General features: G+C 45.6%; 1 protein-coding gene and 1 pseudogene across 4 annotated transcripts in view; one reads left to right on the forward strand and one right to left on the reverse strand.

Moving 5' to 3' along the window:
• Positions 1–6,377: 6,377 nt before the first annotated feature.
• Positions 6,378–23,792, reverse strand: part of MTMR12 (myotubularin related protein 12) — a 67,848-nt gene continuing 50,433 nt past the window's right edge. For 3 of the 4 annotated variants that reach the window (XM_040494805.1, XM_040494825.1, XM_040494814.1), the window contains exons 9-17: positions 22,878–22,987; positions 22,027–22,151; positions 20,087–20,165; positions 18,339–18,409; positions 15,720–15,892; positions 13,215–13,379; positions 12,140–12,301; positions 11,150–11,248; positions 6,378–9,275 (exon numbers count right to left, since the gene is read on the reverse strand). In XM_040494805.1, coding sequence (XP_040350739.1) covers positions 8,706–9,275; positions 11,150–11,248; positions 12,140–12,301; positions 13,215–13,379; positions 15,720–15,892; positions 18,339–18,409; positions 20,087–20,165; positions 22,027–22,151; positions 22,878–22,987 — 1,554 coding nt within the window. In that variant the 3' untranslated portion in view covers positions 6,378–8,705. The remainder of the gene's footprint in view (positions 9,276–11,149; positions 11,249–12,139; positions 12,302–13,214; positions 13,380–15,719; positions 15,893–18,338; positions 18,410–20,086; positions 20,166–22,026; positions 22,152–22,877; positions 22,988–23,792) is intronic. The other variant, XM_040494835.1, reaches the window with a different exon arrangement.
• On the forward strand, positions 21,038–21,120 carry LOC121017149 (uncharacterized; annotated as a pseudogene).

Genomic DNA, 23,792 nt, shown 5'->3' on the forward strand with positions numbered 1-23,792 from the left:
CCCTTATTCCCTGGCACGTGCTAGGTTATATGGCGAGGAAAACCAGCAAGTTCTGAATCCGCTCACACAGTAGAACTATACCTCAACCTGGACGCAAAGGCAAGAAATGGCACACGCCGCATTATGTTTTTCTCACCACCTACTACAAACAGAAACCGTTTGATTTCTTGGCTTTTACCTCATCTTTTTTTTAAAATCACAAAACATTTATTTCTTGAACTCTTGTCCTTTCCCCGTGCTCTGTAGCTTGAAGGATGTGGGGGTGGTGTGCACACTGGAGAATGTGAGTGCACTTCGAAGGGTTGGCAGGGATTCTTGGAATTGGATGATGAATAAAGAGGTACTCTGTGAGTTGAAACACTGTGGTTTTTATTGGATTTTTTTTTATTACATAAAAATTTCAACTTTACAGTAAGGAATGAATCATTTAATCATCCAGTTGATTTTGCCATTTCCTGTGAGGCAAGGGAGATGGTGTGGGTCAGATCTTCAAGAATTCTGGGAAATCACGTCCTGTAACCAGGAGCCCTGAGGCAGGATGAAACTCAACTTCCTGGGGGAAATAGGAAGGGCATTTAGAAGTGTCCACAGGCTTTGAGGATATAGAAATGGTATTCCTTTATAAAGAAGGGAGGCATAGGCAGTCCCACATTTGGAATTTGGGGGAGAAATCAGGGAATTTGTCTGGAGGGAAAGCTCAAGGCATTGATGCTCTCTGAGCAGCTACTACCTAAGAACACATTGGAACTCTACCACCTGACATAGAGGAATTTCCACAAGACAATGGCAAGGGAGAAGACATATGGTATAAACAAACCCCCTCCCCAAATTCATGTGGCCTCTCAGAGGGTCCTCATCAGGTTGAGCCCCAGTTGCCCCAACGATAATGTGCTTGTTCACATACTCTGTGCTGGCTTGCTTTCCTGTCCTACTTCCCCACACTCTCGCTGTGCTTCCCGGGATCACTCGACAAATAAACTACTTGCACTCAAATCTTTGTCTCAGGGTTGGTCACTGGGGGAATGCAAACTAAGGCCTAGGCAAGGAGCCCCTGGGTGGTGGCCACGATGGACCAAAGGCCACAGCAGACTGACACTAAGACTCCTGCACATCTGTAAGGAGGGGGGAGTCCCCTCAATTTAACCATGGTTGGCTATCCAGTAAATCTAACTACATATCACAATTAAAGTTCCAGTCAATCTGGTGGAATGTCATGAATTGACCTAAGTCAATTTGACCATTCGGCCATTGTGATGTTCTTCCGGTAAATGTCAGTAGCTTCTGGAAGCCAGAGGTGGGCAGGGGCTATTGCTCCCTGGCACTATTACCACAACCTCCTTAGCAGATGGCATTGCACAATGAAAGCCAGCCTGGGACCAAGTTACTAGATGTGTGCTCATTTATTAACAGCACAAAACAATCGTGTTTCCCGTACTTACATTCTGGGAGAAGTCCCTCTCTTTTTTCTCCTGGCATGAAAGTTCCACTCCCAAGACAGATGAAATGAGATGGCAGAACCAACGAACTCTGGGGCCCATTGGGTGATGCGGAGGTCACTGGACCAGCAAGGTTTCTAGACCTCGTGCTCTGCTCCAAAGTGTTTATGCTGCTGGGCCTGATGGATTTTTATCCCACAGATCTGAGGATGGGGCCTCTATGATATTTCTAGCCAATCACATATCCCACGTATCCACTCATTTCACCACCGAAAGGATTTTTAACATCCCAGGTGCTGCTCAACAAATCGTCTGATCTTGAAGACATTTGAAATGCTAATATGGCCACCTTTGGAACCTGGATTCCTGTTTAGGCTATTTCAGACTAGCTAACTGCTCCTGGGATGGAGATTAAATTCTCTCTCTCTCTCTCTCTCTCTCTTTTTCACACACACACACACACACACACACACACACACAACCTGTTTACATGAAGTTTTTAAATGACCACACCACAATACAATCAGAGCTAACACTTAAACATTTATTGAGCATTTACTATGTGACCGACACTTAAAATGAACTCCTCTTTGGCACACCTGGGTGGCTCTGTCAGTTAAGCATCTCTTGATTTCATCTCAGGTCATGATCTCTTGGTTCGTGGGATGGAGCCCTGCGTCGGGCTATGCACTGACAGCAAGGAGAAGGAGCCTGTTTGGGATTCTCCCTCTCCCTCTCTCTCTCTGCCTTTCCCCTGCTCACACCCTCTCTCTTCCTCAAAATAAATAACGTTAAAAATTAAAAAAAAAAAAAAAAAAAGGAAACCACATTTAACCCTCCAATACTTCAATGAGGAGGGCTCTGTGAATGTCACCATTTTGCAGATGAGGAAGCTGAGATGGAAGGATGTTAACTTCCTTGCCCAAGTCCCACAGTTCATAAGGTGCAAGTCAGAGGTTCAGATTCAGAGAACCCACTACACCACAAGCCTCTTTGAACTTGGGGCTGGGAAGATACGCATGCCACACTCGGAGCTGGCGGGAGTGGCCACACAAAGACCTTGCTCGTGGCTGCCGGCCCAGGCTCTCTTCTCCAGGATTCGGAATGAGGACCAAGATTCCAGTCAATGTGACTGGCCTCCTGAACTCAGAGTTGCTGTGGGAGTTGCATCACACTTCACCAGGAAGAGGAGAAAGCTGGTGTGTCGAGCAAGAGCGGTCGGTAACACTCAGAAAAGACTACAGGGGCTTCCAGTACTGAGACCCAACAACATCTCTGACCTTCAGACACACACAATTCCTCTTTTTGGCATGAGTTGTTGCAACCCAGAGTTTGTTTTTTTTTTTTTTTCAATGTTTATTTATTTTTGGGACAGAGAGAGACAGAGCATGAACGGGGGAGGGGCAGAGAGAGAGGGAGACACAGAATCGGAAACAGGCTCCAGGCTCCGAGCCATCAGCCCAGAGCCTGACGCGGGGCTCGAACTCATGGACCGCGAGATCGTGATCTGGCTGAAGTCGGACACTTAACCGACTGTGCCACCCAGGCGCCCCGCAACCCAGAGTTCTAACGGATGCAGCCATTAAAACATTTCAAGCAAAAAAAAAAAAAAAAAAAAAAAAAAAAAATCACATGATTATTCTAGGAAGATTCATTGGCAGTGAGAGAAGAAGCTGAAAGCAGAGGAGGGAGTTGACAATAATGATCCAGGCCAACAGAAAATGACCCAGAGGGACAATGGAAATGGAAAAGGGAGCTCGAGGGAGGGGGACGTGAAAATTCTAATTCCTTCCCCAAGGTCCATTATATCCTGGTGGCCAGGAAAGGTGCTGGTTTCTCTTCTCCCATAAAGGTCCAATATACTCCTATATATGTTGTTTATAGTTACTTCTTCAGGGATTTATTTAAAACTTCCCTAGCATCTATCATGTCAAGTTTCCAACACAGCAAAGGTTAAAGAGTCTTGTGGACATTCGTACGCACACAGGCCCAGCTCTGAGATCACATCACTGACATTTTGCTGTACCTGGCTTTACCACACACCCAGTCGTACCCGGCCGTCTAAACCCATTAATCCATCCCATCGCTGCTGCCATTCAAACAGCAGACAACAGCACGCTTCTCTTCGCGTAATTCAGTGGCAGTATCATTAACTAGAGTTCCACATTTGCCTAGTTGTTTCTTTTAATATAAAATTCAAACAATTAAACACATCTCAAATGTACTTTTGCTGAGTTTTGGCATACATCTGCATATCCCAAACTTATCAAGATACAGAATGCTGCAGCAACACAAGTGGGCCTAGAGGGTAGGATGCTAAGTGAAGTAAGTCAGAGAAAGACAAATATTTTAGGATTTCATTTATATGTAGAATCAAAAGACAACACAAATTTATAAACAAAAAAACAAAGACTCTTATTAAATACAGACAACTGGTGGTTGCCAGAGGGGAGGTGGGCGGGGGGGATGTCGGAGCTCTGTGTGATTAAGAGGTACACACATCCAGTTATAAAAGAAGTCCCAGAGATGGAAAGTACAGCATAGGAGACAAGCGACAATATTATAATGACACTGTATGGCACCAGATGGCGAGGACACTGTGGTGAGCACGGAGCAACCAACTTGCAGTACCTGAAACGGATCCAGCGTCGTAGGTCAGTTATAATTGGAGGGGACAAAAAAGATCTAGAATGCTCCCTTCATTCCGGAACACTCCGTCAGCCCCCTTCCCAGCCCCGCCCCCACACCTCCACCCAGGCAATCGCTCCTGCTGCTTTCCGCCCTGGAGGGTCTGGGGATCGGCTGTGTTCCACTCTTCTGGAAGATCCTGCAGGAGCATTGCAAGGCCAGGTCCTGGGGGCAGTCTGAGGGATAAAATGTACTCCGTCTGCATTCCTTTCTGACCCAAGAATGGCACATGCTGTACCCTTTCGGGGCTGGGGAGAAAGAAGCACCACATTCGCCTGGCCCCAAACCTCAGGGAAATGGTAATTTGCAAAGCCCTCCATGCTGGATTGGGGGGGGGGGGGGGGGGGAAAGCAAGACACACAGCCTTTTATAAAAGTAATACTCAAATCTAAATTTAAAAAAAGTTCATTGCTTTACAAAAACTGGACTAGCTAGCAAAACCGGAAAGTTTTTCTTAACAGAAGGCCAAAAAAGCTTACTGTATTTCCATATGATTATACACTTCATATCCCTTAATTGCTAGAGGCAGACAATGTAATAGGATTCAAAAGAAAAAAAAAAGAACCTGGGCCTGAACCACAAAATAGGCTGAGATGTCTGTGTTTTTAAAGACATAAAAGCATCACTCCAACAAACTGTTTTCCTCTTCAATCTGTAAGTGATATTTAAAATATTACCCATGGCTGGTTATCAACATACACATCCCTCCTTACATTGGAATCCATAGCACAAACAGGTCTTCCCTCACCCACCTCCATCCTAATATTCTTTAAAAAAAATTTTTTTTAATGTCTATTTATTTTTGAGAGAGAGAGAGAGACAGAGCACGAACTGGGGAGGGGCAGAGAGAGGGACACACAGAGTCCAAAGCAGGCTCCAGGCTCTGAGCTGTCAGCATAGAGCCCGATGTGGGGCTCGAACCCACAAGCCGTGAGATCATGACCTGAGCTGAAGTCGGGAGCCTACCCAGGCGCCCCTCCATCCTATTTTTAAGGGCAGTATGTTGTGTTGGGGAGGCTGTGGGAACGGCCTATGTGGAAGGCCATGGTCACTACAGACCAACCCTGCAATGGGCTGTTGAGGGGGAGGTTCCTGTCCCAGCCCCAATTTGTCCTGTACCAGGACCAGCTTCATCAATGTCCTGGAGCCCCAGTGGGGCCTAAGCAAAGCATGCACAGCTGAGGAAACTTGACCTCTGTTGAGCAACTTTGCAACCATAGGAAGGGTTTTGAAAACAGGCTCCCTCTGCCCCCAGGTCCCCGCCCAGCACAGGAGCCAGGAGTCTGTTCTCAACAGGAGCCCCACCCAATGCTGTTTCATGTTAGATGGGATATGCCCCACTCTTTACCTGTTCCTCCCAAACCCCCCAATGCCCTCACCTGGAAATCAAGGAACAAGCAAAATCAGGAGAGATTGCCAAGTCCACCAAAAGTTCAAGAGCTGTTAAAGAAATGTGGGAAACAGGACTAGAATCCACTCACCTATAGGGTCATAACTACTACTTGGGAATTTGTTACGGAAGAACCATGAAAAGAATGTGGCAGCAATGGGAGCTAAGTTCCAGGGATGTCTCAGAGCTGGCTTGGTAACAAAGAGACAGGCCTGGCTGAACATAATAGGAGTAGGTGAGCAGAGGAGGGGGACATCTTCTCTGGTCCCCAAAAGGGAGAGGGCTACAGGCAGGAAAGGTCAAGGAAATGGAACTCTCCCAACAAAGACAAGTGATAGGTCTCAATCTAGTAAGTGTTAAACTGAACAAATTAGAAAAAATCCTACCATCACACACTATCTCATTTCTCCTCTCTGGAAGGCAAAACAAAGCTTCTTCTTATTCATGGTTTAACTGAATGAACTCAGATCTCTTTCAGCAATAAAACAGACGTCTCATATATCCCCGCAAAAGCAAAGCGGCAGCAATATTTAATTTCACATGTTTGCAAAAACCCTTTTCCTTTATTTGCCGTGCAGGGCTCTTGCCTTATTTTATTTTTTCTTCATATCATATCATCACCACCTGAAATTTTACTTTTTTTGTTTTAGTAAACTTTATACCCAACCGTGGGGCTCAAACTCACGGCTCCTAGATCAAGAGTCACATGCTCTACTGACTGACCCAGCCATGTGCTCCTAAAATTTTAAATATTTATTTGGTCATTGTTTCCCACCACTACCAACCAATCAACCAACTCAACCCAACACACACTGAATGAAAGTAATTGTTCCATGTTATATCAACCACATCGAACGCAGCACTGCTTGTAAATTGTGCTTTAATTTCTGCAATCAGGTATGATACAGTGAGATACAAGTATAAACTTTCATACATCCAGAAAATAAAAAGCACATTTATACAGATATAGCCCAACAGCTTATTCCCTTAAAAAAAAAAAGTTTTTAATGTAATTAAAGCTAATTTATCTTCAGTGTAAAAACTTGGAGGTATAAACAAACTCAGGATATTATATACAGTAAATTAATGTACATTTCCAAACTTGCACAGTGCAGCATTTTAAACAAAGTAAATGGTCTCATTTCAGTTTTTACTGTTAAGCATAATCCATATCTCAATCTTGAATAAAAATGTCACAATATATAAACCCACTAAGAATTCTGTACACAAATACAAGTTTATAGAAATCTGATTTCAAATATAAATACATAAATTGTCATGACCTCACGTTACAACAGCTTATTTTTCTATTGTAATTTTTTAAAAAATCATAGAAAAATACTTCAATGCACATTCAACTGCTATGACAAGGGCCATGACCTTGTGCCTTTAAACCATACTTTGTGGAGTGTAAAGCATCACACCGGGCATTTTTGGAATGAAAATTACTAAGATTCTAAGATTGAAGAGGCTACTGTATAAATATTCGTGTTATAATATGGTAACAAAAATAGCTCCATAGTGTATCTGGGAGGCAACGGGGCAGAGAAGTGGAGGTTAGTGCTAGTTTAAGAAGGCCCACAGAACGTATGTTAAGGTAGCTCATAGACTAGTGTATTTGCAAAATCCTTACTGCAAGCCTAACACTGAACTCACTAGTGAGACTTAAGGCAACCAAGACCGGACATGTGTTTGGACCCCAATGCACGAATCCTGCCCTCTCCTCAACCTCTGTCATTTTAACAGACCAACATGGCTCATGTGCCAACATGAAGAGGGGAGAAGAGCAAAGCAATTTCTTGTACAAACAGAAAGACAATATTCAGTGCAAACTGAGAAACTTCTTTATCAACAGTTTCAAAATTTCTTATTGCCCTTAAAGAACTGAAGTTTTTCTAAACATGTAACATTCAAATTGGGATCTATCCTGGATAGCAAATGTATATCAAAGGCAAACATTCTATTTGAAACATTCTAACATTAGCTCCCCCTCCCCCACCTTCCTTTTGTGGGATTTAACAGGGTTCTACTGAGAATGAAAAAACTGGTCCTTACAAAGTGTACTTTCCTGCATTACAAAATATATACCATTTAGACAGCAGATTCAAGAAGGTCACCAGGCATAGTCAAGTTTCTTCTATGGCTTTTTAAATCATTGAGGTACTATATGATAACCATCGCTTCTCATATTTATGCTCAGTTGCTTCCCTATGAAAGCCACGTTCAAAAATGATCCTGCTCATGTCTGGGAGGGCTGCTGCGGAGGTCACAAGCGTTCCCAAGCCTCAGCACACTGTCAGAAAAAGGCAAAACCATTACTTTCAAACACGGAGAGGCTCCAGAAGCATGGAAGCTCCTTCAGGCAAACCAAAGGGATTCCCCCAGTTTAACCAACAGATTCAGCAGCAAGATTCTGGACTACATGCCCCGTGGCGGGGAGCATGGAGGGACGGCAGTGAGGGGTGCCCAGTGGGCAGAGAGAGACCCGGAGCTGTCAGCACACAAAAGGGCGGTGTGGCTGCTTGGCTAGCCCACCAACCCCACACAAAGTGACACAGTCTATGCAGGACGGGGGATGGTTGGAAATGTCAGGATGGGTGCTATGGGTGGAATTTCCCCAGCTTTTCTCAGGCAAGAGGACACAGAAAGGAAAAATACTATGGCTTAAAGGAATGCCATAATCTTAATACCTCTAAGTGAGTCTTTCGATTTGCCATACACACATCACATAAAGCTGCACTTTCTCCAAGCTAAGATGGGTAGACTGGATAAATTCCCAATGACTGGATAAATTATCTTGGCACAAAAAAGATCTGAAGAAAGCATTGAGTCCAGGAGTGTCTGACCAAAGCCCTTTCTAGTAGTAAACCAGCCACTGCAGGTTCTATATAATACTTATGCACAATGGCCACAGTTCTTTTATAGGTCAAGTAGTAACTCCTTCCAATTAATAATACTAGAGATATGATTTTAATTGCATAGTCTTCAGGAGAAAGAAAAAAACCACGAGAACCAGCTCTTTTCCTGAAGATCCCGGCTTCCTCCTACAGAGCCCTGGACTAATGCCTGAGGCCTCCCACTCCCCCCCACCCCCACAGCAGTAAAGCATGAGCCGCTAATCCGGAGATCAAACATGGTGGACTCCTGCCTCAACCTTCAACGTTCCTCTTTCACATCACTGAGTGGATGAGTCACACATCCCCTAGGTCCACAAACTCGTCTTCTCGTTTGGCCAGATCTTCTTCATCACCCAGAGCTTTCCAGCCGCTGGTGGGCAAGACCGGCTTAGAGGGATGTCGCTGCAGCAGAGCGAAAGGAAACAGGGCCGACAGGCGGGCAGAGCCCCTCAGCAACAAGGGGGCCTCTGCCAGGAGCGCCCCCTGGCCATGGGGTCTCGCGTCGATTTTCTCTTGTAAGCGCTCTACTTCCTCCATCATTTCCAAGAGTTTACTCACGGTGGCCGCTCTGCCACCACCCAGGATTTGGGCTTCTGGAATCCAACGCAAGTAGCGCTGAGCCCACACTTTGATTTCCGGCCCCTCAATGTGCGGCAACAACAGACCGTGGTAGTCAGTGGGTTTGCTGTGCCAGCTGTCATAGAACTCTCGAAAGTTGTCGTGTAGCTCATCGGAAGAGTTAATTAATTTGCTAATTCTCTTGCCCAGAAGGTTTTTAATTAAATGATCGGTTTCTTCCCTGAAAAATCCTCTTTTGGGAGATGATTTAGATTGGGTGAGTGGCAAAGAAAGTTGTCGTTGATGCTTTGAGAGAAAACACACAAAAAAACCTCTGGTTAGCCTGACAGCAGTTACGTTCATGAGAAATCAGAACTGCCATGAGACTGGAAAGCCATTAAAAAGCAGTAACACAGTGGGGGGGGGGGTTCTTATTTGTTCCATGATGCAAATGTTGGATGCACATCGTGTTCATAAACAAATGGGTGAAAGCAGGCACCAGGGCGCTGTGACAGAGACAGAAGCTGTCTACCCCCCTTCCCCTGGCACAGGAGCACTAAGGCACTTTTGAAGAACAAGCTTAAGTCGAGACAGGCTGTGGATTCAGGGCAGTCTGGATGTCAGGCCTATTCAGTTTTTGAAGAGTGCAAAGTGCTTCTTCTTTGAGAATGAAATTCTGAACACCTGAGAGGAAGCAGCAGCCAACTACCTGAAGATCCTATCACTCAAATGAACTGCATTTGTAGGTTATCAGGCAGCCAGTGGGAGTTTAAGCCTATGTCATAAAGATTCTTTTGGACAGAGAGACAGGTGGGAGCAAAAGGAATTTGAGAAGTGGCTAAACTGGCCAGATGTTCTTGCCTGACATGCTGCACCGAGTAAAAAATGTGAGAGCATGTACATTACTTCCCTCCTGAGTAATTCTACCTGCAGCCAAAGCAAGGTGATCGATACCGAGGGGTGCCAGGGAGGGGCCGTGAAGGTGGGGAAAGATGTCAAGAGGTTACAAAGAACCCCAGAGCCCCACAGAGAGGTCAGCAATGTGGGGAGATGCTGTTTTTCCCCAGCTCTTTTGCTCCTGAGGTGTGAGTCTGAAATAAGAACAGACAAGTTTTCTGGGCAGGCTAGCCCTATGACTCTCTAACATACTCCTGCCAGTGGTTCTTCTTTGTGAAAAAGAGCATTCTTTATTATGGAATATAGAATAATAATAATAAACATATGAGAAAAAAGCAAAACCATCCACAATGCCACAACTCAGAGCTGACCAGGATTTCTGACCTTCCAGCTGGGGGCGGGAGAGCAGCCTGGCCTCTCCTCCCCAAGGATCAAGGCCAGTCCGTCCACACAGGGGACTGCTGACTGCAGGCGGAAGCTAACAGCCACTGAGTGTTTACTGCCTGCCAGGTTTTGTGCTCAGTGCTTTACGTGCATGGACTTAGCCGATCTCCACAGTCACCGTTATTGTCCTGTTTCACAAATGAGGAGACTAAAGCACAGAGGTTAAGCAGTCCACAAAGACCCTGGCTAGAAAGTGCTAAAGGTGGTCTTACAAAAATCAGTCTGGCTCCAAAGACTGCGCTCTAACAGAGCTCCACTGGTCTCGAGAGCCCTTTCTCTCAACCCCTAAGTGAACAGAGGGCTCAAGAAGGGCATGCTGGGAGGGAAGCCTGGTCAAGGCTGAGGCTGAGAGTGCACACCAGAGCAGGCCCTGCAGCCTCATGTGGCTGTTCACAAGCAGTGCTTCATGCTGGTCCGCCACAGCCTCTTAGTTTCTACAGAACTTCTCCAAGGCCGCCTGCCCACTCAACAAGGGGCCCTAAGCCCTACGTGTGGTGTCCTAACCCAAAAGCTTCAAAGTTCCTTGTGGCCCCAACCCCAACTCTGCTTTAGCTTTGGCTCAAACCTCCTGCACCAGTCAGCTCCTAGAGCCTAGGCCATCTGCTCCTAACTACAAGGAAAAGGGACGTATGTACAAGGAAAACTGGATGTAAGTACAGAAGTGAAATCCAGTCTTGCAAAGGGGAATGTCACTTTCCTCCCATGCACAATAAGGGATCAGGCCCTGGCTGTCTCTGAGGTCCCCTGCCCCTCTGGCCCGGGGCAGTTCTGGGATCCTGAACAGGTGACAAGTGTGCATGCAGCCACCAGGGGGCACAGCACACCGAAGAAAAACTGACCTCTGGCCAAGCTGTTCCGGAGCTCAGGGCAGTTCTGGTCCAGCTGGCAGGAAAGAGACTAAACCAGGAGGAGAAACGTCCACCCCGGCCCTGAGGTCCCTTGAAAGAGTAAAGCAACAGTTCTAAGTTGTTCAGCAGCTGGCATCTTCTGCAAGTGCGGGCTTTGGTTCACCTGGCCCCCAAGCCTCTTAGAATGGAGGACCTCCCACACCAGACTGGCCAGGCTCCCTGGAGGGCAGGTGGGATCAGAAGTAGGGCAGTGGAGAAGGCAGAGACACACAATGACTTGGGATTCACCACTACCACTTTCCCCTTCGTTGGGTCTGGTGGGGGGAAATTCCAGGCCAGGAGAAAGAGCTAGGAAATGCCACAGAAATCATTTGTCATCTAGGGAACTTTGGGATTTTATTAACTACAATCAAGAACATATATCTGAAGGGATATCCATATTATTTGACACTTGTGATTCACAGCACGGGTCAGCAAATGACAGCCCACGGCCAAATCTGGCCTGCTGCCTATTTTTATAAATCCTGGAACACAGCCGTGCCTATTTGCTTATGTGCTGTCTGTGGCTACTTCTGCACATCAATACAGTGGGGAGACTGGACAGCCCTTAACAGAAAAAGCTGTAGCTACACCTCATCAGGAAAGGTCTTGCTATTGAAGACATGAACCAGTACAGACCGAGCAAATCCCACAATCAATGCATCTTTTACTCTGCTAACCACACTCAGGTGGAGGGTTCACACAATCCCATGCAGTACAACTGTCTTGGCAGTAACATCCCCGGTGACATTTAGCAAATGGTCATGTCTCATCGGGGCAAAGGCTGATTTGCTGAAAGCAAATGATTCTCATGGGCCCTGACAGTTGGCCTGCCACAAATCTTGACTCTTCAGACTGTTTACAGAATCCATATGTCACTTTTTCCTGCCATACCCGGGGATCCTGGGCAGATGAAAGGGGTTAGACACGTGGACATCTTACTTTGAAACGCATTCCTTTCCGCTGGCCTTTGTCCAGTTTTGGCTTTTCCACATAAAGAGGGTTTTTGAGCAACATCTGGGCTTTGGGTTCAAACTGTACAGACCAATCCCACACGGTGAGCAGATTCAAAGGCTTGCTTTGTGTATCCTGGCTTTCCCTGCCCTGCCAAAACAAGCACGGGTCATGACGGCTTCCAGGGAGGGCTGAGGAGAGCAAACACACAATGCCGAGGGGCACCAGAAAGGGCGCTCCTGCCCCAAGACCAAACACTCACGGCTTCCTCGTTTTTAAAGGCTGCGGCCTTCAGTGGTCGTTCATTTAAGACTTTGGGTAGGAAGGGAGAGGGAAGAAGGTCACCTTATTTTCCAGCAGGCCACATGTCAGCCGCTGACGGGCACTATGACACCAACTCTGTTAGGTCATGTCACATTTTATATTTAGGAAACTGAGGCTCAGAAAACTGAAGTGAACTGCCTGAGGCTCACGAAGCTGGTGAGTGACCGGCTGGGATCTGAAACCAGGGCTGGGGGACTGGAAGCCCAGGCTCCGTGCCTCCGCTTCACCGAGGAATTGGCTAACGCTGCTACTGGAGGCCCAGCTCAAGCAAACCCGGGGCCGAGAGGAAGCCGGTCAGAGGCCCTAAGCTTGGTTAGAAAGCAAAACCCCCAGGAGCAAGGCCCTAGGAGAGACTTAAAAGAGTGTAAGATGGAAAGTAAAAGCTTCCCCGCTTTGCCTTGCCTCCATTCTCTCCAGAGTAACTCCAGGCACCAGGCAAACGGAAGAGAATGCTGACCAGCTTTATCAAGGACAGCTTTTAATTCTGCTTAATTCCTCAGCTCCAACACTTGCTCCCAACGTGGACTTGGGCCAGTTCCCCATCCTCTCAGTGCCTTGACTCCTCAGGAATAAGAATATACCCCCCACAGGATGCTGTGACAATTACCAATACCCAGAAAGCGCTCAAAACAGGGCCCAGTATATAGTGTTCTATAAATATTTTTATTATCAAAACTATTGCAATAAACTCATGAATCAGGGCTTCTTTAAGACACAGGTTCCTAAGAGGGACTCTTACCACGTTATCTTTCTGATGAGGCGAATTGAAGAAGAAGGTGCTAAAAATAGGTATGTACAGGCTATCTGACAACACAGTCAGGTAAGTCTCCGTGAAATCAAATGCTGGGGGGTGCTGGTGCACCAGCTGCCAGACACAATCTAAGAAAAGCAGGAACACAGGAACCTATGTGAAAACAAGACACGCATTACTGAGCAGGCACTACAAGGCCAAGGCCAGCTGTCCTGAGTTCAGGGGCAGCCATCTCAACAGCCATGGAAACCACTTCTGAGCACTGTATTCCCTGGGAAACACAGTCGACTCCATCCCACTCCACACAATGAATATGCTCAATTAAAGTCACGTGCCTAACCTTTTGGGATGAGCACTGGGTGTTACATGGAAACCAATTTGACAATAAATTTCATATATTAAAATAAATAAATAAATAAATAAATAAATAAATAAAGTCACATGCCTGTGACTAGACTCATTTCAGTATTTGGCAGTACCGATCTGTACGAAACACATTCTAGGGCGAAATATGCGAAATATGTAAAACCTCATTACTGACCAAACACTGACACATGAGCGTTTGCAACTGATTTTGATGACAGGGAACACTCTGAACCCCAGTTAAGTGAAATTGTTATCACCTCCTGAAAGAATTCCATTCTTCACATTAGTAAATCGTATTACCAAAAAACTATACTCCATCACATTGAATTTTGTCACTATTCCCTTCTTCACCCCCACAAGGAGGATGCAGAAGAGAAAGAGGATGGGAAAGACAGCAGAAGCAGCAAAGGTGAGTTTCTAACCTTTTTTTCCACAAACGTACAGATTTTTTTTTTTTTTAACAGATAGCCTCCTTTACTAGCTTCCCGGAGGCAAGCCCTTTATTGGTAGAGATGGTTTTCTAGGGTGCTTCGTCATTCACAAGTGTTTATCCTTCTGAGTCATCAGCGAAGCTGTCAGGTGGGTAAGACAAGCCATGTCACAGTCTCTCCCTCATGGAGGCTGTCGAGGCCTCGCAGAGCTCAGAAGAGAGACAGAAGTTGAGAGGCGCCCGGATGGCTCAGTCAGTTAAGCATCTGACTCTTGATTTTGGCTCAGGCCACGATCTCACGGTTTGTGAAATCAAGCCCCCCATCAGGCTCTGCACTGACAGCACGGAGCCTGTTTGGGATTCGCTCTCTCTGCCCCTTCCCTGCTCGCTCACTCACACACTCTCTCAAAAATAAATAGGTAAGTAAATAATTCTTTTAAAATGGCCACATTTAGAAGGAAAAAAAAACCAACAACATCAATATGTCATTGTGGAGATGCGAAGACATGCTGATATAGCAACTTTATTTCATACTTCATTTTCTGCTCAGTATATCATTAAACAGAGTGGAAAGTATCTGAACCCTACTATATAGTCATGAAAATGGGCTCAAAAAGTTTGGATGACTTCTCCAAAGGATGGGTGAAAGCAGATCAGACTGTATCTGCTCTTGGACTCATTCTCCCTCCCCAGACATGGTCCTTGACAGTCCTATCTTCTCAAGATATCCCAAACATACTCTTCCCCACATAGTATCTGCTCTCTGCCCATCATGTTGAGTCCCATCAACCTTGCAAAGTTCCTCAGAAAGGCAAAGTCCATTCCAAGGGTGAAAATGGTGATTTCCATTCAGCTTGATGGGACACAGATGAGCAGAGACCAGGCCTGAAAGAAACCTCACAGCCTAGCAAGAGAAGCCGCAGTCTTCCAGAAACATGCCACGTGCCAAGACCCTGAGGCAGGAGCCATGGCTCTCTATTCCCACAGCATGCTGCACCATGCTGCTTTCCATCACAGACAGACACGTTCATTACCTGCAGTAAGAACAACCACGAGCCATGCTCCTAGAACACGGAGCTTTGTAGGTGACTTCGTTAAAGAAAGTTCACCTGTCTTCATTTTCTCTTCAGCAATCATTAACAATGCGGCCAAAGGAGTATGCATAGCTGCAGCTGAGACTAGACCACAACGTGGGGGCCAGCTAAACTACAACGCAATTCACACAGCCAGACGCAGAAGAGGTCATGTGCACAGCATGCTATGTCACCGGTAAGGTCCTGGTGAGGGACGGCGTTAACATAAACCTCATGCTTTATTTGAAAAGGCTTATGTGCAAGGGAAAATTTACTTTGTGTTATTATGTGGAATATTCATTTTTTTGCAAGCACTAACTTCGCAGAAATTATAGGAGTCTCTCTGAATTAATTTTTAAGTTTTATAAATCAGTGTTATTCCCATCATGAAATACATATTCCCATCATGAAATGCACAATTTAGAAGAAAAGGCACTGAACCACTTACTAATACCCTTTTCCTCTGGGAAGGATTTCAGTACTGTTTAAAGCATTTGGAGTCATCCAACAGTGAACTGAACATGGCCTTCCTAACAAGCCCAACAGCATGCACTTCACAAGCACCGGCCCGACACCTGAAGACAGGTATTAGAGACCGGGAGATTCTCCGACGAGGACACTCACCTCCTCTTTGTCACTCTGACGTAGATGGTTGCAGCGATCCAGGAAAGAGTGCCCGCCCATGATCCACTCCTTTTGGACAAGGCTCTGGAAACCAATCCTGGTTCTACAGTGGGGGTCCATCATCACTTGCACCAGAGAGGAAACGAGGCAGCAGAGGTCGGAAGCATTCTCCTCTAGGAGGGGCCCAGCGGCAGTGCAAAGAGGCAGGAGAGTATGGAGTATTAAAAAGCCGCCAAGAGTGCTCACCCTTGCACAGTTAATGGTGGGGTTCCCAAAACCAAAGTGTGCCTGCTACTGACAGTCAAGGTCTACTTCCCTGAAGGCGAGGGCCCATGGGGAAAACAGGTAGTGTTCAGACTGACAAACTGCTTCCAGCCAGTCCCGTACAGGTTCCGGCATATGCTGGCACTAAGCACAGATCTGCTGACTGACTGAATAAAACGCAGCACGTCAGATCCACTGTCAGCGTACCGGCATCCCGGCGTGCCGCATAATGAGGGCAGAGCCATACACGTGGTGGCGACCCGCTGGCCTTCACAGACCAAGTTCAAAACTCTTCCAGCTGCCGTGTCAAAGTCTCCATCACTGGACTCACTGTTCCAGGGCTCAGCTGCTCCTCAGACTCCCCTCAGAGCTCGTCTCCTCCACTCCCTCTGCTTGGACTCCCTTATTCCCAGCTCCATAGCTCTTTCCTTCTCTGAGAGCACAGAGGTGCCTGCTTCTCCTTGCCTAGCCTGGCGGAGAAACTCCCCTCGGTCTATGTCCACGTGCCCACCCCCAGAGTGCACCGGACGAAACCTGTGTGATGAAAACACCATTCATACGTGTGTTCGGCATTCATGACTCCCGGCAAATAATAGCATACATTTCTGTCCATGCATTTGCCTTAGAGTTTTCAGATCCTAAAAGTTAGGGTCTGCATCCCCGTGGTTTCCTCTTTGCAGAAAGAAGTGCAACTCAAGCTGCTATTTAAAAATGTCCAGGAGGATGGTGGTGCTAGTATCGGTGAAACTAGAGAAACTTACAAATTCTAAGGAGGGGGATGTCTCCACCGTTAAACTCTTTCATTCTGACCCTAGAACCATGAGGCACTAAGGTCTAGGCTTACGCTTGTGCTTCTTTTTCTCCTCCAGGGAGACAAGTCTAAACTACGGGAACACATGGATTCAAAAGAAACAGAGTTTTGTGTTTGGAGTGTTATCAGCTTATTTCAAGTTTCTTTCTTTCTTTTTTTTTTTTTTTAATTTTCTTAACGTTTTATTTATTTTTGAGAAAGAGACAGAGTATGAGTGGGGGAGGGGCAGAGAGAGGGGGAGACACAGAATCTGAAGCAGACTCCAGGCTCTGAGCTGTCAGCACAGAGCCCGACGTAGGGCTCAAACTCGTGAACCGTGAGATCATGACCTGAGCGGAAGTCGGACATTTAACTGACTGAGCCACCCGGGCGCCCTGAAATAAGTTTTATAATTTTAAGGGAATCATCCTTCTGGCATCTGACGGGTATTAACAGTTAACCTGTAACAGGAAGAAGGAGCAGAAAATGAGATTTCAGAGGAGACAACTCAGTCCTTCTTCTGGACCGAGTGACTTCTCACATCTCAGCCAAAGATTCAGATGTTGTTTTAGGCAACTGTGACTACTGCAGCCTGGCCTGAGAACTTCTGCCTCTCAGATTCTGATCTTTATTCGTCCTCCTCTGTACCACTTAGTTCCTCAGTACTCTGTTCTGCCATTGGTGATTAGGTCTTTTTCAATAACATGCTCAGGCCAACTCTCATTAGGCTGTAAACTTCTAGAAGGCAGAAGTATAGAGCTCTGCACATGGTAGGTGCTCAGTCAATATCGTAAAATCCAAGTCAGCGAGCCAGCATCAGGTCGTACAGAAGCCCCAGGCAGACACATGTGCAGCCCGCCCACAGAGGCTAAATTTCAGCAGTCATGGAGCGCGTCAGAGCCATGGTAAAAGCTTGAGGGCATGAAAGCATGAGATGATCTACTGAACCGAAGTTCAGGGCTATGAGAAGTTTAAAATATTCTAAACAGCAAACATCGTATTTTAGCTCAGGTCTAACCAACTCTAGCAATCTTTAAATAAAAGCGGTTTGCACCTGTTTTTACACATTCTGAATGCTTATGTCCTGTCCACATGTTTAGCAAGTTAAGCCCACTGAGGCAAAGGAAATCGTGACCCACAAACTTTCTATAGCGACTGCACAAGGTTGTCTGTCAAACACAAAGATATAAAAAGAACAATTAAACCATTCATGGATTTCTTTATATAAAAAGGATTATCAAAAGATTTTAACTGTAACCAAGTGGAGTTAATATAAAACAAAACCCAAAGCAGTAGGAAATGGAGCTCTGGTGAAGATACCAAACAATTCCTTCTTGGGCTGCAAGTAAGTCTGCCAAGTTCTAAATGAAGGATTTATTTTTAAGCTATAACACTGAAATCAAACGCAAAGAATTCCAAGGTCAGGGTAGAAAAGAACGGGAAGGATTTCTACACTAGCTTGCTCCTTTTGTAAGACAATTCCAATTACATAAAGCTATATATGCAGAAATTGAGTCTCGAGTGAAGGGAAACGAAAACCACTCTTTGTGCTTTAAATGTATTACCTAAAAGAAGAACGTTCACGTTTTGTGCTTCTAGACATTCTGTGATCTCTATTGCTTTTTTCAGGCAACGTCTACATTGGAAAGAGACAAGAAAAAGGGGCATTAGTTTCTGAGGTTGGCATCAAAACCATGAGAAATTTAGACAGAAAAAACTGAAGATTGAGACACTCTCATTTGTTTTTTCACTTGAAATCCTCCAGAAAAGAAGTTACCATTTACCCTATTCACATACTGCAAGACACTCATCTGCCAATTAGAAACTGAAAATTTTCGGGGCGCCTGGGTGGCGCAGTCGGTTAAGCGTCCGACTTCAACCAGGTCACGATCTCACGGTCCGTGAGTTCGAGCCCCGCGTCAGGCTCTGGGCTGATGGCTCAGAGCCTGGAGCCTGTTTCCGATTCTGTGTCTCCCTCTCTCTCTGCCCCTCCCCAGTTCATGCTCTGTCTCTCTCTGTCCCAAAAATAAATAAACGATGAAAAAAAAAAATTAAAAAAAAAAAAAAAAAAAAAGAAACTGAAAACTTTCAGAAGGGAATCCCAAAATTGATGTCAAAACCTTCCTAGGTGATTTCTAAACTACAGTCTCCTATTGAGAACTCATGCCTGAGTCTGGCCGGAGAGTCCTAGTAAGACCCACAAATGCCCACGTCGGAAACTGTGCTGCACGCCCACATGGTCTAATTCAAGGTCACCTGTCCAATGTGTCAGTGTGGCTTAAACAGTCCAACAAGGTCCAGAAATCCCTTCTGTCTCTCTCTGTACACACTATTCCTGATTTTCAGCGTTGACTTTCCTCTGCTTGTAACTAAGGGCTTCACATATGCTGTTCCCTGCCTGCAGGGGCGCCCTTCCTGGACAGTGCTTCATTTGGTGAGGGATGCTCAACCTTCTCTGCCCACCCCCCGTGAAGAAGGGTGCTTTTCCTGGTGACGTTGATCACTGTCGGCAACTACACATTCCAACTATGGGCCATGCAGCAGGCTCTCCGGAACGGATGCGTTAACAAGTGTTTGGGGGGCTGAGGCTCCTTGCCACAAACCTCGCTGGCAGAACCGAGAGATGCAGTGCCAGTTGGAGGCACTGTCCCAACTGTGCCTCACAAGTGTCCTAGGGGTGGGACTCTTCTCGCACCCTGATCATTGCTCTTCTGTGCCTCCCTTTGCCCTCTCCTCTCTTTAACAGCAACAGAGAGGAGCTATTCAAACTATGAAGTAGGGAAGGGAATATAGGAATTCTGTCTCTGGGAATCTCAACCTAATTCCCAAACCCAAAATGCCTAATTGAAATTAATGATGGAAATTATGAAAAACCGACATTACTCATTCTAAAATAGGTAATATACACAGGAGAAACGTAATTCAAAAAGGTATTCAGTAAAAAGTCAGCATCACCCCCCTTCTTCCTGTTCCCTTCTTGGAGGCCAGCACTGCTGCCTCAGTTAGACTTATGGGTTGCCACCCCCCCTGTTCTGCAGTCTTTCCATGCCCAGTCTATATATAGTCTAGAGAGATCTCTTTGTGAGCAAGTAGCATGTCGATAAATTCAGATCAAATATGCACAGAAATAATAAACAAATGTAAAATCCAGCTGAGCTGTCAATAGAATATGTGATCTAAGAACATCTAACTGTGATGTTTAACACATTTAAATGTTTAACATTTAAAACAGTTCCATCGTTTGTCAATTTGTTTTACTACTTTGAATTAGAGAACTATAAAATTCATGAGCAAAATGATTGCTTTAAAATACCTGATTATGTCAAGCCAGCTGCTACTTTCCAACAGAGAAAACCATTTTATATCTGTGTCCCAAAATTCGGTACTATTATCTGAAAAAAGAAAAAAGAGCAAGGAAGTCAGGTCACTGTTCTCTTACATGTCTGCCACCAAAAATCTGTGCTACTCAAGTGTGCTGTTCAGACAGTCTTGGACTTGAACTGCAGCATCCAAGCACAGATCTCCATTCTCAAGAAAGGACACTTCCAGACTTCAGCTGAAATGGTGTTTGAACTGTAAGCCTCTGGACGGGGGTGGCAGTCAAAAATGGATTTTTTAGATTTTTATTGTTCAAATAAAAAGTGCCCCACAATATTTATTTAAAGCCATGGTTGACCGGGGCGCCTGGGTGGCGCAGTCGGTTAAGCGTCCGACTTCAGCCAGGTCACGATCTCGTGGTCTGTGGGTTCGAGCCCCGCGTCGGGCTCTGGGCTGATGGCTCAGAGCCTGGAGCCTGTTTCCGATTCTGTGTCTCCCTCTCTCTCTGCCCCAAAAATAAATAAACGTTGAAAAAAAAAATTTTTTTTTTAAATTAAAAAATTAAAAAAAAAAAAAAAATAAAGCCATGGTTGACCTTGTGACTCAACAAGGAGAGTAACATGTTTTAGGCAGAAACAGTCGACACCCAGGCTACACTATTCTAGCACTGGAAGACAACAGGATACCTCCTGATGCCAGGGAGCCCAAAGGGGGAGACTTGGCTTCTGCTGGAATCCTAAATACACAAGCACATTTTCCTTGCATACTCCTACACCACACACCCCGCCCCCACACCTTTGGTACAGAGAGCCCTGCGCTGCACGGACATCTAATACAGGTCCAAGCTGCAAACTCAAATCAACGACAAGGCAGATACCTCTCTGCAAGTCCTGGGTGATGAGACGGAAAGTGGTAGAATCACAGTCCTGCACCAACTAGTGCAGTGAAGACTATACTTTCAAGGATCATTTCTATAGTTTATTACTAGAGAAGTTTCTCTGAATGTGCAGAGTACCCAAAATTTAAGATCTGCAAAAACAAAAAAACCCCAAAAAACTAGGGCAGTGTATCACTCTCCACCAGGTCCCTGCTTTTTATAAATCTAGTTAGAGGTGGACACTGCTGTTTACCTGGGCATCATATTCACCTTTATCTCAAATGCCTCCATAATCGGTGTATATAATGGAAACTCAATAAATGTCAGCTGAATGAATGAATGAATCCTAAGTCATTAGAATTTGCTAGGCTAGAAAGTCCAAGTTAGGAAAAACTGTGACAAATCTCAGATGGTAATACAGATTCACTGAAGAACGAGAATTAATAAACAACTGGGCTGGATAAGTAGGATTCAGGTCCTAAGCTGTTCATAGTGGGTAGCCCAGGCAGAGAAGTGGGGGTGGCCGGGATGGGCATATTTCATTTCCTACTTTGTACATTTCTGCTTAATCAGAAGAAAAAAAGATATTTTCACTTGGGGTGGGGGGGGGGTGGGAGGCGGTCCATTCAATAAGCCACTAAGGAAAACAAAACCAATCATCCACTTTATCAATCACCGTGAGCGAGCCAGCGAATACAGGTGTCGCATGGCTCCACAACTTTTAAAGAGAGAAGCCCTTGTGTACACCACTGGGCAACACTGTGCTGAGGAAGGAGAGAAGAGGAGCAGTGGAGGGGTGGGCCTGTGTTCCCTGTCGTCAGAAGGGGCAGCGGGGTAAAAGCCTGGAAGAAAATGGAGGGGGAGGAGGGTGCGTGCGGTGAACGTGGCAATGACAGCGGCCCCTCAGCTACCAGCCCCTCTGCTCTATGACATCAACCCTCATGGTCATGAGCCTCGGGTACATACAGAGACCAGGGAGAAGGTACCAGCTGTCACCTGATCCACACGGCATGTCTTTCCCTATTTGACAGAGAGCTTTTGTTCTGCATTTTTCTCACCTATCAGAAACAGCTGTTTGAATTTAGAGTAGGCAGTCTGGATGTCCTGCAGGGACAGGAAGTTGCTTGACAGGTCTTCAGTTTTAACAATTTCATAGGGTGGCCTGTGGATGGTCTTATAGATTCTAGGTATCAAAAAGTAACAGGAGATTAAAAGAGCAGAAGTCAATTAGAAACAGCTTATTTTTCCCGAGCACTTAGACGTGGCAAGATCTGTGTGTGTAGGTATCCTCCCACTTGATCCTTGCCAACAAACTAGCTACCACAGGACCACTATTCCCAGTCATTGGAGGTGGAAATGGAAGCACGTGGAACATGTATCAAAGGACAGTGACATAGGCCATGACCTGGATTTGACCACTGTCAATACCATAGCCATCATGCCCTCCCCGCTAAATACCTCAGTGTGCATCTCTAAAAATAATGCAGTTGACATTCTTTTTTTTTTTTAAGTTTTATTTATTTAAGTTATCTCTACACCCAACATCGGGCTTGAACTCTACCCCGCGATCAAAAGTTGCAAGCTCCTCTGAGCTAGCCAGGTGCCCTTGCAGTTGACATTCTTAACGATTATGTTATACCGACTCCTTTCAAAATTATGTATTTTTAAGTTTTTTGTTCTTTAGTAATCTCTACACCCAATGTGGGGCTCGAACTCATGAGCCCAAGATCAAGAGTTGCATCCTCTACCGACTGAGCCAGCCAGGCACCCCTCCTTTGAAAGGGATTAAAAATGATCCCTCTCTATGGTATTCCTGAGCACTAAGCTATCAGCAGGTAAACAGGAATGAAGCTTCTTTGGAAAACAAGAACCCGAGCTAACCAGTCACAAAATGTAGAACAGTACTGACCCATCCAAGAAGCTCTTTTGCATTTGTGAAAGGCCATCATCCTGTTCTTTTTTGGGCAGTGCTGACATTTTCAAAAGGGCACATCCATTGTGGCAGGACCAACACCATAACTGCAAAGGGGAAGAAAGGTTTTTCAGTCATAATATACACAATCCAGCGGGAGAAAGGTAAGCTGAGCATTTAAATTCACTCAGGGAAATGTATAACTTGGGTAGGAAATGGCTGAATATTTTCAACTTTGTTAAGCCAAAGACTAGTTACTTACAAAGGAAAACAATGATTTAGTCTTAAAACAAAAACAAAAAAGACCCCCAGGTCTAGACAGTTACGCTCAGACCTGCTTATGGTCTGACCGGGCTTGAGTGCCGGGAGCCTAGATGACCGCATCACCATCACTAGGCTAGTCACCGTGGCGAACCTGCTCTGCCAGGGACTTCATGTCAACTAACTCATGTGATTCTCAGTCACACTCTCAGACTGCAGTGATTTCCTTCTTTCCCCTCTTAAACACTGAGGTTTTCTTTTCTTTTCTTTTTAATATTTATTTTTGAAAGGGAGACAGAATCTGAAGCAGGCTCCACGCTGTGTATGCAGTGCCTGATGTGGGGCTTGAACCCACGAACCATGAGATCGTGATCTGAGCCAAAATCAAGCGTCGGACGCTTAACCAACTGAGCCACCCAGGTGCCCCGACAGGGGTGATTTCTAATTCCATTAACAGCAAGTAACTGAGGCTTGGAGAGACCAAATAACTTCCTCAAGTTGCATTGAAAGCTGCAGCAGTGTGTCTAAATGCTGTGTTCTACCTGGATGGCAAGAAGGAGGCAGCTCCTGTCAGTAGAGAAAGTTCACACCAGACAGAATGGGAAGCTGGCTACTCAACAAAGGATACCAGACCCGTACATGCAAGGCGCT

This window comes from Herpailurus yagouaroundi, unplaced genomic scaffold, assembly GCF_014898765.1.
Source record: "Herpailurus yagouaroundi ecotype Mexico unplaced genomic scaffold, PumYag 29, whole genome shotgun sequence".
Classification (NCBI taxonomy): Eukaryota; Metazoa; Chordata; class Mammalia; order Carnivora; family Felidae; genus Herpailurus; species Herpailurus yagouaroundi.